The sequence below is a fragment of the Vicugna pacos genome, chromosome 8 (assembly GCF_048564905.1).
Source record: "Vicugna pacos chromosome 8, VicPac4, whole genome shotgun sequence".
Classification (NCBI taxonomy): Eukaryota; Metazoa; Chordata; class Mammalia; order Artiodactyla; family Camelidae; genus Vicugna; species Vicugna pacos.
In genome coordinates this window covers 67,949,277-67,962,931 of record NC_132994.1, presented here as the reverse complement: position 1 = coordinate 67,962,931, position 13,655 = coordinate 67,949,277, and the positions used below count along the sequence as shown (strand labels likewise).

Sequence of the window (13,655 nt, the reverse complement as noted above, 5' to 3'; positions counted from 1 at the left end):
TTTTAAAAAATGCTTACTGGTTTATTAAATGCTTATTAAAAAAACTATTCAAAGAGATGAGTCATTTCAGCAACAAACATAACATGGTAAAAACTCATTTTGATGATGTTTACTCAAAGGTGCTGCTACTTAACCAGGCACAAGACAGCCTGCACATCATTTTTGAGCTTTTATCCAGTAAACGAGTATTAGCATTATTAGGAGACCTTTTTCCTATTTCAAGAAACCTACACAAGCAACTACTTTCATGGTGGTCCTTAACTTTGGGTAGTCCTATTTATTCATTAAAGCAGTAAAAGAAGATTAGCTGAATTACTGCTATGTACATTCTTGACCAGTACATTTTAGAGATAAGTACATGTATATTGTAGAACATAAGTCTGGCTTCTGCATCCAATTAATGAGGTTTTACTTCTCTTCCTTCAGTGAATTAGTGAAGCTACACAATGAAAGTATCATGAATGGGAGATGGGAAGAAATGAGCCAGGTCTTTAAAAGTTTGCCCCCTTTGCTGCATTTTTTAAATCAAGTTTTTAAGAAAGAATGCTTGTTCTGAAGCAATTAATACAAAAAAACTTTTAGTAGATCAAATGTCACCAACTATGGAAAAAAAAAGAAACATGCGGGGGGCAGTGTACAGCTCGGAGGTAGAGCTCGTGCTTAGTGTGCATGAGGTCCTAAGCTCAGTCCCCAGTACCTCCAATAAATAAACAAACAAACCTAATTGCCTCCCCACAAAATTAAAAAAAAGTAAGAAACATGTATTTCCAGTACACACCCACATGCAAAAACTGAATGTAAAGTCCACGAGGGCGGAGATTTGGGAGGAGGGCCCCCTGTTTTTCTCTAGAGCCTAGACTAGCATCTGAACATCTACACGTGGTGGTAGGTGCTCAAAAAACATGTCGAATAAATGTTTTCACTAAGGCAGGCTTTTAAGTTTTTCATTTGTTTTTAATGTTAAAATAAGGCTTATAAAGCCTATAAGGAACGTATCTTCATGTTCACTTATAATTATGATTTCTAAGTAGTATGCCATTAATCAAGTTCTCAGGTTTCAGACTGCAGCATGGCCAGGAAAGTATGGCGCAAGGCCTATTTTTGTAGGCCCTCAAGTCAAGAATGATTTTACATTTTAAAAGAATTGTGGAAAACCAACAAGATTATGTAAAAGAGACCTTAAGAGGCCTACAAAACCTAATATTTACCACCTGGCCCTTGTAAATGGATATTTCATTCAAAACAGAATGAAAAGTTTTTTGAATACACACTTTTGCCTATGAATTGAATCTGCACTATTAGGAACACAGAATATGCGCTTTTACCTAAGATCTTCTCCATATCTAAACCTCTAAATTTTGCTCATTTGATTTGAAGAATGTTAAGGAAATGGTTTTTTGTTTTTTTCCCCCCACCAGAGCATAAGTGGTTATAATGCTGAAGCAAGCTAGTGAGGAGGATTATAGTTAATTTATGTTTAATATTTTACATATTTAAAAAAATAACAAAAATGGATGGAGGAAAAAGCAAAATGGAATACAAACAGGGGGAAAAAATGAACCTAAATATATTTCAAAGGAATAGCAAAACTATATTAAGGGCAAAAAAAAACAAGCAATGTTTGAACACAGCATTTTGACTATATAACCTCAGGCTAAACAAATAATGAACTATAAACAACTATAATAATTCTAGTTAATAGGTTTGTTTTCACAGACATATGGCTTAGAAATTCTGAAACTACTTTCTGTGTATTTTAGGACTGATCCAACCATAAGTAAATATATTGCAGATAACGGGAACTACTTTTGTCACTGTCAGAGAAAGGAACTATAGGTTTGGAAACAGGAAGGCTAGAATGAACCCTACAGTACTGGACTCTACTGGGATATCAGGATGAACCCATAGCTTTTAGATAGGTAGATAGGTAAAAAAAAAAAAAAAACATTAAAAATTGTGTATGGAGGGGAAGGGTATAGCTCAGTGATAGAGCGTATTCTTAACATGCATGAGGTCCTGGGTTCAATTCCCAGTACCTACATTAAAATAAATAAATAAACCTACTTACCTTCTCTATCAAAAATCAAAAAAAAATTTTTTTAATGATTTTAAAAATTGTGTATATGTACATATAAGCATGTTCACACATACAAAAAATTTCTAGCTCAATCTGCTAGTAGATAACCACTAGAAGAAAGCAGGGTTCTTTGGAAAAAAAGAGTGATTCCAGAGCTGGGATGGGAATATCTTAATACAAGAAAGTGAGTACTCAGAAAATGACAAGCACACACACACACAAAAAGACAAGCACATGTCAAAAGGACACAGGAGACATCCTGAAGGAGTGCAGACATCAAAAGACCCCAATGAATAAAAAAGAATCCTTGAGTTCATACTGATAATGCATAAATATATAAATGGAGAGAAGGAAAAGCTCTTACAGAATACCAGTAATAAATAAATAAACAAAAGACTCAGAAAACCACCATCTGACAACCATCTTAGTCTGATTTAAGCAAGAATTAACTGGATGCTAAAAAAAAAAAAAAGTGAAAGTTTGATGAGTAACAACAAGCTATACATAGTTTCAAAAATATCCTCCCATAAGATACTTGTTACAAAGGGAAAAATAGTAATTTTACAATGGAGAAACTTTGTAGAAAAAAATTAACATTCCAATTAATGGGATAAATAAACACCATGTGCGTCCTAAGAACACAATATCACTTCTGGATTATTCCTGCCAAAAACACATAACCTGAAACTAATCATGAAGCAACAGCAGACAAATCCATATTGAGGGAATTCTAAAAATAATTGGCCTATTCTCATCAATCATCAAAGGTCATAAAAGACAAAGAGTAATAATCAACTGCTCCAATTAAAGGACACTAGCGAGACAAGACAAGTGAACACAAGGTGTAATGCAGGATTTACTCTTTCTATTCAGGACGTTATGGGTACAATGAGTGAAATCTGAATGAGGTCTGCAGACAAATGCATTATAGCAAAATCAATTTCTTGATTTCGATAATTGTACTATGGTTACACAAGAGAATGTCCTTGTTTTCAGAAAACACAGTTACATTTGGAAGTAAAAGGCATCATTAACTGCAATTTACTCTCCAAATGTTCAGGAAAAAAAGTCTACGTATGTTCATATGCATGTAAAGAAAGAATTAAGAAAGCAGATATGATTAAGTAATTAGAGGAATCAGGATGAAGTGTACACAAAAGTTCTTTATCATTCTTGCAACTTTTCTGTAAACCTAAAGTTGTAAAAATAAAGTTAAAAAGTGGGAAAAAATAATTTATATTTGGATATTACACCAGCAAAAAGAAGTATGAAAAATCAAGTGATTTACACAGCAGCTAAGAAAGACATCTCAAGGGTCCTTCTAGTCTCAGCTCTAAGGCTTAAGCCGCATTTCCTCAGTAAAATCACAATGGTAGGTCTCGGTTTCCTTGTCTATAAAATGAGGATAGCACCTACCCAACTTTTCTCACAAGTTTATCCTAAAGATCTACAGAAACATGATAATGGTTGGGAAAGAGGGGCAGAGTACGAAACATCATATATTATAAATTGGCTCACTTTCAACAATGTTTGGTAAATAAAAAGTACTTCAAAATTACACAAGCCAGACATTTTTCTTTTTTCATCACAGCAAGCAGCTGTTTTAGAAACTAGACATTTGCTATGCTTTTGGTTTGGAAGTTTTTTAACTTTTGCAACATTCTTTTTACCATTTCAATAAATTCAAATACCTGTATCTTTTTTTAACCATAAAACTTTATTGTGTCAAAAATATTACTAAATTAAAGAAAGCCATTAACCAGGACTTTGTCAGTCTTTTTTTTTTTTTAATTAAGATACAGCTGATATATAACACTGTGTTAGTTTCAAGAGTACTGGTCGATCTTTTAGATACTGTGACCCAGAGTAAAATGACCATTATGTCATTTCCCAAGTTTCCAATATCATAAAATACATGATCCAAACTTTTCATCTTTCATTCACAAACTGCTAAAATTAGCCCTAAAGATTCAAATCAAATTCAGAAAATAAGTGTTTAGAGATGAGACACCAAAGTTTTTTCATATACTTATTAAATCAAGGAAGTTTGTTTTAAAAATACAAATACTTATTTATTTATCCTCCAAATTCATAATGATTTGGTCACCACATAAAAGTATTTTTTAATCATTTGTGTGTAGAGACTAATTAATACCTCACTGACAAAAGAAAATATCCTTAAAGCTATAGTCTATAAAAAGTTACGATTCCGGAATGCCAAATGGAGATTTAATACATGATACGCAAGCTGGTGCAAAATAAAACGAAATAGCTCAACTTATTCTCCCATTGCTGAAAACATAAGATTACATTCTTGTTTAAGGAAGTCTACTTGCTGAATCTGTATTTTAAACAATAGATGAGCAATCTGGACTCTGTAAAGGCAACATGTTGAGAGCAGACCAGGCAGAACTGAGCCTGGAGAGAATGCTGCAACCAACCCAGTCCCTGGCGAAGAAGCAATCCCAGAGCCAGTAAAGCCTGCCCAGCCTCACTAGCACTGCACACAAATCTAATGAGCGGAACGAAAATGGACTACAAGAACATAAGCTCCAAGAAGATATGCTTTTGCCTGTCTTGTTTACCACGGTACCCCAGCAGACAGAAAAACGTCTGGTACATGGTAAGCATTCATTAAATACTGGTTAAATGAATGAACAAATGAATGATGGAATAAAATCCTAGGTCTTTCAAATAAATTATACGAAGTTGCAGAATTATTTTAAAAACAAATTTGGCATATGTTAACTTAGTAGCCATAAACGGTCTTTAAAAACATGAACAAATAATCTGTATTCCTCATTCTGACTAAACACAGTAATGTCAAAGTTCCTAATGTGTTTCCTGACCTACAATAGATACCATAACATATTTACATACCCTTCCTTGAGTTTAAAATATGGTGTATCAGAAACTCTGCTAAAGCAGAATTAGAAAGACAAAATAAAAGCACAAAATCAAAACCAGAAGACCAAATACATCGCATTTACCATCAAACTTGAGATAGAACTGACAAGAAATCAGAGGCTACAGAAACATTTCTCACCAGCATTTATGTCTCATAATAGTACCCCTACCAAAATCTGCTCCTCTATAATTAGAAAAGCAAAAGTTTGATTTAGTTTTTTTTGTTTCTCCACTACTACAGCATAGTATCAATGATCTGTTGTCATCTTATAGTTTGAAGAACTTCCTCAAAATACAAGATGTATTTTATTTCCAAACATCAAATTTAGAGATATGCAACTTACTCATATCAAATAATATTTCTTCTGCAAAAATTACATGGAGCAGAATTTAAGTAAATACAACAAGAGTTTAGATATGATTCATGTTCACTACTAAGCACAATAACTTTTTTTCACTTAACCTATCTTTGTGAAGAAATTCAACTTATTCCCTACATGTTCTCTTTAAGATTACTAACATATTCTAAGTGACAAACTTTATTCTACTTTCCAAGTACTTCCCGTACAATCAAGACATCATTTCACTACCAACTTAAGCCTAATTATTTTCCCAAGGGCCTGCCTTATGTGGATTATAATCATCTTACTATGCTTCTTGTGTCCATGCTGCTGGAAAAGCAGTCTGTACAAGCAGGAGTAGAGGCACAATCCTGAGAGAGAGGAGCAGAGAAAGATGTTGAGAAAATAAAACCATATAAAATGAGCTCACGTAAGAGTTCAGGAGCTCAGCCAGTGTTCAAGGTCAAGGTTGATTACATTCTCTCATAACATTATGACTTAGAAGTTGTCCAATAACAGCAAAACTGGCCCTAGAAAGAGATATCTAAAATTCCATGTACAAGTAGCAGTATCAGCACTAATTCTAAGCCAACTATACTCCTAAAAATAAGGAGCAAATGATCATGAAATATTTAGAAGACTGGGGAATACGGATGTCCCCTCAATGCTGATCAAAATTACCATAACAAACTCAATGCTAGCCTAGAATAAAATGATTGAAATATATATATGTATATACACATCTCGTGAATTCCAATGCTGCCAAAAATTTTTATATTTAATCTTGAATGATTAAGACTAAAACATTCTCAAATTATACAGTCCCCAAAATGATTACTATCAGTCTCAATTATCCTTGTATTCTAATTTTTTACATACTAGTTAAAAAGAACTTTTACCATATGTTGTTTTAAAATGAAAAACAAGCAAAAAAGATTTGAAAATACTATAATTATAATATAAAACTTAGGATGGATTTAAACTGGAACTTTCAATAAAATAGTCCCTTCCCTACTCTCCCCTTAGTAAGAAGTGATAACCATAAACAAACCAGAGTTTTGATTTAAAATTTCTCACTTAATTTCCTATACTCCTACAGTGCCATAAAATGACCTTCAAAATAATGCTTATACATACTAAATCCTCCAAAATATTAACTTTTACTTAATCAAAGAATCCTCCAACTAACAGGGAATCTAAATACAATCTCAGAAGAGTCATTTATTTTACAGAGGAGAAAACCATCATCCAGAAACTTTACCTGCCTTGGTCCAGGTTATTCAGCTACCTAGTATATCATTCATCCACCCATTCAAGAAATCTTTATTTTGCATATACTATGTCCTAAGGCACTATGCTATGAATCAAGGATATGAAGCAATGAAGTATGTGGCCGCTGCCCTGATGAAACTTATAATCTGGTGGGAAAGACTACTGCTAATTACTTAAAAATGTAGCAATCACCAGAAGGAAAAACACAGAATGTTTAAACACAGCTTAACAGGGGACCTAAATTAGTGATTCTCAACCATGGTCAATTTTGCCCTCCTCCCCCAGGGGACATTTGGTAGTACCGGGAGACATTTCTAGTTGTCACAATAGGGGAATCTAGTGAACAGAGGCCATGGTTGCCACTAAACATCCTGTAATGCACAGGACAGCTCCTCACAGCAAATAATTACCCAGCCCAAAATACCAACAGTGCCCAGGCTGAGAAACCCCGATTTAAACCACTGGGTCAGGGAGGGTTCCTTCCTTTATAACACAAAGACTGCTACATCTTAAAAGGGATTTTCACAAAGTAGAAACAAAAAAAGACAGTCTAATCGTTACAATTAAGCAAAACTCCCACTGGAAAGTTAAAACAGGAGAGAATAAGAAGAGACAGATTCCCTGATACATGAAAATGAAAGAAAAATGCAATGTTTTATAGATGCTTCACATAAATTCCCTTTCCTGAACCACAAAGGTTAAATATAAAAATAAATTTCATATGCTTTTGTGATTCCTGCTACCTTTCCAACCGTTCTCTTCCAAACCATATCTACTACTAGACATCGGTGGGGAGATTATAAAACTTTCTGTAGTCAGGCAAATAAACACTCTGGATACAAAACTGGAATGGAATAAAATGAAGACAGGATTTCACTTCTGATGTGAAAGATACAGGACAGAAGAAAATGCACTAGGTGTTAAAGTGACTGGAAAAGTCTGCATTCTGAAACAGTTTAAAGAGTAAGCCATCTGACTAACCAAAGGATCCTAAGGACAAAAAACACTAAAAATCTAGATATCCTCAAGATGAGTAAAGAATTTATGAATCAAGGTAAATCCTAAAATTTAACTGCAATCATTTTTTTGACATATGTATAACAGATTCTTAGATTTTTCCACGTAAGAGTTCCTATATTACTAAAGGCCCTCTCCAGTTCACTTAGAATTGTCTAAGAAAAGGGTCATGTACTGCTATTCTTTTTTTTCTTTTCAAAACCCAAAATCTGGTTACCATAATGACCTCCATACAGTGGCATTCTTAAGGCCAGAGTAAAGACATGCAGCTCACATAAAACGGCTGCACTCCAGTACTCAACTGCGACTCTAAAGCACTCCACAGATTTAAACAGATCGATATGAGACATTTTCCACTGAGGTGAGAACACTAAACCATCACAAGTAAATGCCACCAGCTCTGAGCAGCAGCAACTACAATGCCTTGTAATGATAATAATTCTTCTAGAATTAACTGCTCAGGTCAAGCAATGACCCTCAGGGAATCTTATACTCCAGTCCGGACAAATTTCACTATTTCAGAACTGACATTAGTGGTCAAGGGATTAACTTTCATCACAACGCTATTGATTAACTGGAAATTACAGTTTTCCCACAAAACTAGCATGGTGGGCACGTAAATACCAATTCTTGAGCCTCAATTTCATTTAACTCATGATAATTAAGGGGAATTTACCACATAAAGGATCTTCTGACAGGAATCTGAACATGGGGTGGGGAGGTCAAAAAGCCCCTTGAGAAATAGGGAGGTCCATGGGGCAGAAGGACATTCCAGCCATGACATATACATATCCTGCATGAGGTCTCACATTCTCATACTAAAACTTATCTACAGTTTGGAAACTAAAAACATATTCTTAACTTTAAAACTTCTGCCACATTCCTGTTTTCAAGCCAATGTTGGCTTGTTTGTTGTTATTGCTGGTTTGGGGGGAGGGGTTGAGGGGGCGGGGAACCAGAGCCTTGAAACACATGAGAATTACCAAGTCATAAAAGCTAAGCATTTCATATTTTAAATACTACGCTTAGAGCTATATTTTGGTGCCATATAAAGTAAATGGAATTTCTTGACAATTCAAAGTTTCAAAGATAACTTTAAATTTGGCACAGAAGGTTCTTTTGGGCTCAGCCCAAAGATAAACGCCTTTAAAAGCCAAATTCACTATAAGGAAACATTCTAAACATTCTTTCTCCTAACGTCATAACTCAGATACTTTTTATTTCTGCAACAAGGATTCTGTAAGGATTATTTTTATAATCATGCAACACATGATTTAATGGAAAAACATCATTATTGAACTATTTCCTCACTACATACTGAGAGAACAAATTTTACTACATCAGCAAACATTATATTCACAGAAAACATATTCAAAAATCAGGGAAAAAAACCTAACAGGATTATGTATTTTGTGTTTATACCAAACAAAAGAAAAAAAAAGAAAAAGGTATATTCTTATATTCTTCTGAATCTTCTTCAAATGTACTTCCCTTCCTCAACTCTTGTGACTCAGTACTGCTACTATTTTTAAACCAATCCCATTTTTCAAACATGGTGAAGTTTGGGCATATTAGTAAACAAAGGAGTTAAAAGATGTTTTAAGTTCTTTGAAATCCATAAGAGGAAAGGGGAGAGTGCTACACACACTAAAAATGGGAGTATCACTACAAATTCCACGTTCCTGTAAAGATTAGAGAAAAGAGGTGAAACATCAATCTAACCATGTAGATGTTAGGCCCCTTATTCTTCATGTCAATACTAAAATGAAAAATTGTAACGTTTCTACTCTACTGTGTTTTATTACGACCAACCATAGGGTACCAACGACTTGTTTATATCTATCATACAGGGATGGCTGGAAATGGAGGACGAAATATATTAGGCACCCTCAAGATAAACAGGAAAGACATCCATCAAAAAAAGGTGGGGTAAATCAAATAACTGCAAGGAAGAGGATTTTTTTTAATAATTTAAAAAAAAAACTTTAACAGTGTATTAGTGATGTAGCACTACATGTAACAAATAAAAAGGCTACATGGAGCTGGTCCCCCGCCCCGCCCCCCGCTAAGTTGTGAAACTATTAGCAATAAATTGGAACATACAGTATCCTTACTTCTTATTCCACATTTTAAGGACAATAGAGTATTGAAGGGTGGAACCAAATTTTATAATCTGACCCAAATTATCAGCTATAAATTCATAAAATGGAAAAATTCCCAAGCCTACTGCTCTAATTTGTATCAAAAAGCAGTAAAAAAAAAAAAAAAAGAAAATACAATATTCAAAAAGAAAATCCTTTAAAAGAAAAAGTGCTTGCTTTCATATAACCGTGTCACTGCTCTCTACTCTTAATACGGATAGTCTAATTCACATGAATGTTATCTAATTTTTAGCTTCTTTGGTAAGCTTCCCAAACGCCAATTCTAGAAACAGAGAGAGCGAGAGAAGGGGGGAGGGGAAGGAAAACAAATAAAATTGTAAAATAGCTCTTTAAAGTATTGCCCTGTTCAGATTATCACAGCAATAATACTTTAAAAGGTGCAAAATTAAGATTCTGTTAATTATACCACTGAATAGAGTATCAGCACTTCCACATCAAAAGGTCATACAATTTATGCTACTCTAGTTAATATCACATTAAAATATTTTTCTCTAAGGCTTACAGGTAAGGCTAATTCTGGTTGTGTAGATATGCACTTGCTATGTTTGTTTAACGTTAGCACTAAGGTCTATTCAAGTCGGAGTTTTGAAAGATTTTTATTGCATTGAAACCTGTCCCCCTTCAGACTAGGAAACGCAATTAAATAGTGAAACCTGGACAGCTGCTTGTTAAAAATCTAGTCTTATTTATATATGACATGTGAATGAGCCCGTGGGAAATGCTTCCACAGCATCTTCCTTCTCTCCAAGCACAGCTCTCCCTGCCATTTGTGTCTTTATGTCGTGATGATAAGAGGGGGGAGTGAGAATAGAAGAAACTGCAGAATAAACTCGCCTCCCGATCAACCATCCTCTTAGCGTAAGTCCCCAGGTGGGAGATTACCTAGTAATATCCCAGTTATAAACAAACACTACGTGCAGTGTAATCACGGAGCACCCCTCTAGGTGCTCTTCCTGCACTACCCCAATCAGTGCCTGCCTCATTAAGGACCCGGGGAAGGCCTGGGCAGTGATGTCCGGCCTCCAGTTAAAATCCCGCAGGCCCAGGAAAGAGGTGGGCGGGCCAGGCCTCGGCGGAACTGACCCGGAGACCTGCCGGGAGCCTCCGGGGGAGGGCCCAACCGAGCCTTCCCTCCCACCCCGCAGCCATTCAGTAGGGTGCTGGAGACACCAGAACCTCCCTCCGTCCCTGGCCGGCCCTCCCCCAGCCCTCCCCCCGGAATCGGGGGAGGGGCGCCGGGGCAGAGAAACACCCCTCCCCCACGGGCACCGCTAGGCCGCCGCTCGCCCCACCCTGGAAAGCCCGGACGGGCCCATGCCCACCCTCCTCGCCGTGGCCTCGTCGCGGGTGGGGGGAGTGGGGGCAGGAGGGGCGGCTGGGCTGCAATACCAACCTCGCTGTTGAAGGTTTTCACGGCCTCCATGTTGTCGGTGCGGAGGTCCGGAGCCCGGCGGCGGAAGAGGCGGCGGCCACTGCACTGGGTGGGGAGAGCGAGACCGGGGCGGCGGCGCGGCCGCAAGGACGGGGCGCCGGCGGGAGACCGAGCCGCGGCGACCCCGGGCCGGAGGGGAAGGGCAGGCAGTGGCGGGGAAGGGCTCCCTCAGGGGCGGCGAGGCCCCGGCATGGCCGCTAGGGCGGGCGCAGCGCCGGTCCGGGGAACAGAGGCTGCCGGGGCGGGTCGGCAGCGCGGGGGAGGGGCTGGGCCGCGGCGCCTTCTCTTCTCCGCCCCGCTCGGTCTCGGGCCTCCAACCTCTAGCCCGGTCCCCTACTCTCTCCACCCCCTTCTTCCTCTTCCTCCGACAGGCTCTGCTTCACCTCCCCGCCGCTCGGGCCGCAGGGACGAGCAGCGCACGGCGAAGACGGAGGAGGAAGCGCTGGCAGCAGCGGCTGCGGCATCCAATATGGCGGACACGAGTCGGGCCGCGCAGCTCGGAGATCCGCGGCGCCGGCCAGCGCGCCCCCTGGCGACTGGACCGCGCGGGCCCGGACGGCCGCGCGGAACCATCGAGCGCGCGCCGGCCAGAGCGTCGCCGCCCAGAGGCCCCGCTCCGCTCGGCCCGGGCCCCCAGCGCTTCGCCCCCTCCCCGCGTCCGGCCGCGGCGGGAGCGAGCGCTGCTGCCGGGCGGAGCGCTCTTGGGGGTCCACTGCCAAGCACTTCCCTCAGAAAAACCCAAACGGCCCCACAAAGCGGCCCGTTTGCGCGATAATATCCACATTCCCATGAATGTTCTTTCCTTGTGGATTGGCCCTTTTCCACGAGGTTTAGTTGCTTTTCAGAACTTTACTGGACAGTGGCCTAAAGGTTAACAGCCGGAAAAGTTCCTACTCAGTCACTTTCTTATTAACGATGTGCCCGAGCATTTTCATAGCGTTGGGAGAAAACGTTAGAAACAAAAGCCCGGATCCGGGTGGGGGCAGGGGGACGAGGGAAGCACGCTTGCAGCCAGCAAGCAGCTCAGTGCAGGAAATGCACGCTGCATAAATCCCGGGGGACTGGCGTGGGCCAGACAATGAGTGCATTTTTCTGCACCGCGGGAAGCGGGTGCCCAGAACGCACAAGATTTGCATAGGTGGAAGGGAACGCATCATTTACGGAAGATGAATTCTAAAGGAATTTTGCCCTAGGTTGTTTTGAGTGTGAATACAATACTCTTAGATGATGCAGGAGATGCTGCTAGCAAAATGCCTTCTCTCACCTTGTGCATATACCAAATAGCCCAAAAAATTAAATTAAAAGCGAACATTTTAAGTTGAAAGTTAGGGGTGTATCACTGAACCCCAAACATTGCTGTCCTCTTGCTGAGAGTCAATTTTCATCAATCGCTTCTCCTAAGTTTGCTCAAAGGAAACGGAGGAAGTTGACGGCAGAATTTTACTCAGGAGGATCGTTGGAAACAAGGTACTCCTGCAAGAGCTGAGCCCAGCGCTTTGAGAAACTAGGGAAGGCAGGTCCTTCTTGACATTTTAGAGTATACTTCGTTGACAGCTTTAACGTGGGGGCTGGTTACTTAGAAAGTAAAAGGGGTAACTTCTTCAGTAAGAGCTTGTATTTCCACCTTCAAAACTCAAATGCTGTCACAAAGTTCTCCATCTCCTTTGGCCTCCCATCCTCATAGGCCAAGCCGTTATCTCTTGCCAACAATCTCAGTAGCCTCTTATCTGGTCCTCCGCTTATCTCCTATAATCCATTCTCTAGACTATAGCCATAGGGATTTTTTTTTTTAAGACAGAAATCAGATCAGTTCACTCCCTTGCTTAAATCTTTTTAAAACTTTCCCTTTGCACATCAGATGTTACTTTAACCTCTTACCATAGCCTGAAGGCCCTACCTATCCCAGCTCACACTGCCTTCTCTTTGCGCTCTTTCCTCTGGCCACACTGGTCTCCTCTGTTCCTTGACAACACTGAGTGCTTCCTACCTGGAACACTCGGGGGCCTCTGCCCTCAGTGAGGTGCTGCTGTTCTTTGCTAACTAACTCCATCCTTTCCTCCTGCAAGAGGTCTCCCCTAATCAGTCCACCTACAGTAGCATGCTGTGACTGGCGTGAGAACCCCGCTCAGCTCTGGTCATGCCAGAGTCTATTGCTCAGCAGTCCCGGCTCTGGCATATGAGGGACTATTTATTGTTTTTCACTAATGAACGTTGACTGAATTACTTAGGCCTGAGAGGTTAAGCTGCAGTACAAGCTAAAAAGAATTAAATCAGTTAACACGTTACAGGACTTGATTTCATAAAGCTTCCACACCCAGAAAGACTGCAGAAGGCATACTTTGATCAAGGGAAGGAAGAGGGGGAAAAAAGCAGAGGATAACCTAAGCACATGCTCAGTGAGAAGGAGGTAAAGCTACGGAAATGTTAGAGGGAGTAAGGGGAAGCCT

General features: G+C 39.5%; 1 protein-coding gene across 7 annotated transcripts in view; it reads right to left on the bottom strand.

Moving 5' to 3' along the window:
* Positions 1-11,755, bottom strand: part of SCAF8 (SR-related CTD associated factor 8) — a 200,908-nt gene extending 189,153 nt beyond the window's left edge. For 3 of the 7 annotated variants that reach the window (XM_072966089.1, XM_072966090.1, XM_006197708.3), the window contains exons 1-2: positions 11,170-11,525; positions 5,634-5,696 (exon numbers count right to left, since the gene is read on the bottom strand). In XM_072966089.1, coding sequence (XP_072822190.1) covers positions 5,634-5,696; positions 11,170-11,199 — 93 coding nt within the window. In that variant the 5' untranslated portion in view covers positions 11,200-11,525. Of the gene's footprint in view, positions 1-5,633; positions 5,697-11,169 lie in introns of all 7 variants that reach the window. The other 4 variants (XM_072966093.1, XM_072966091.1, XM_006197709.3 and 1 more) reach the window with 4 other exon arrangements.
* Positions 11,756-13,655: the final 1,900 nt, after the last annotated feature.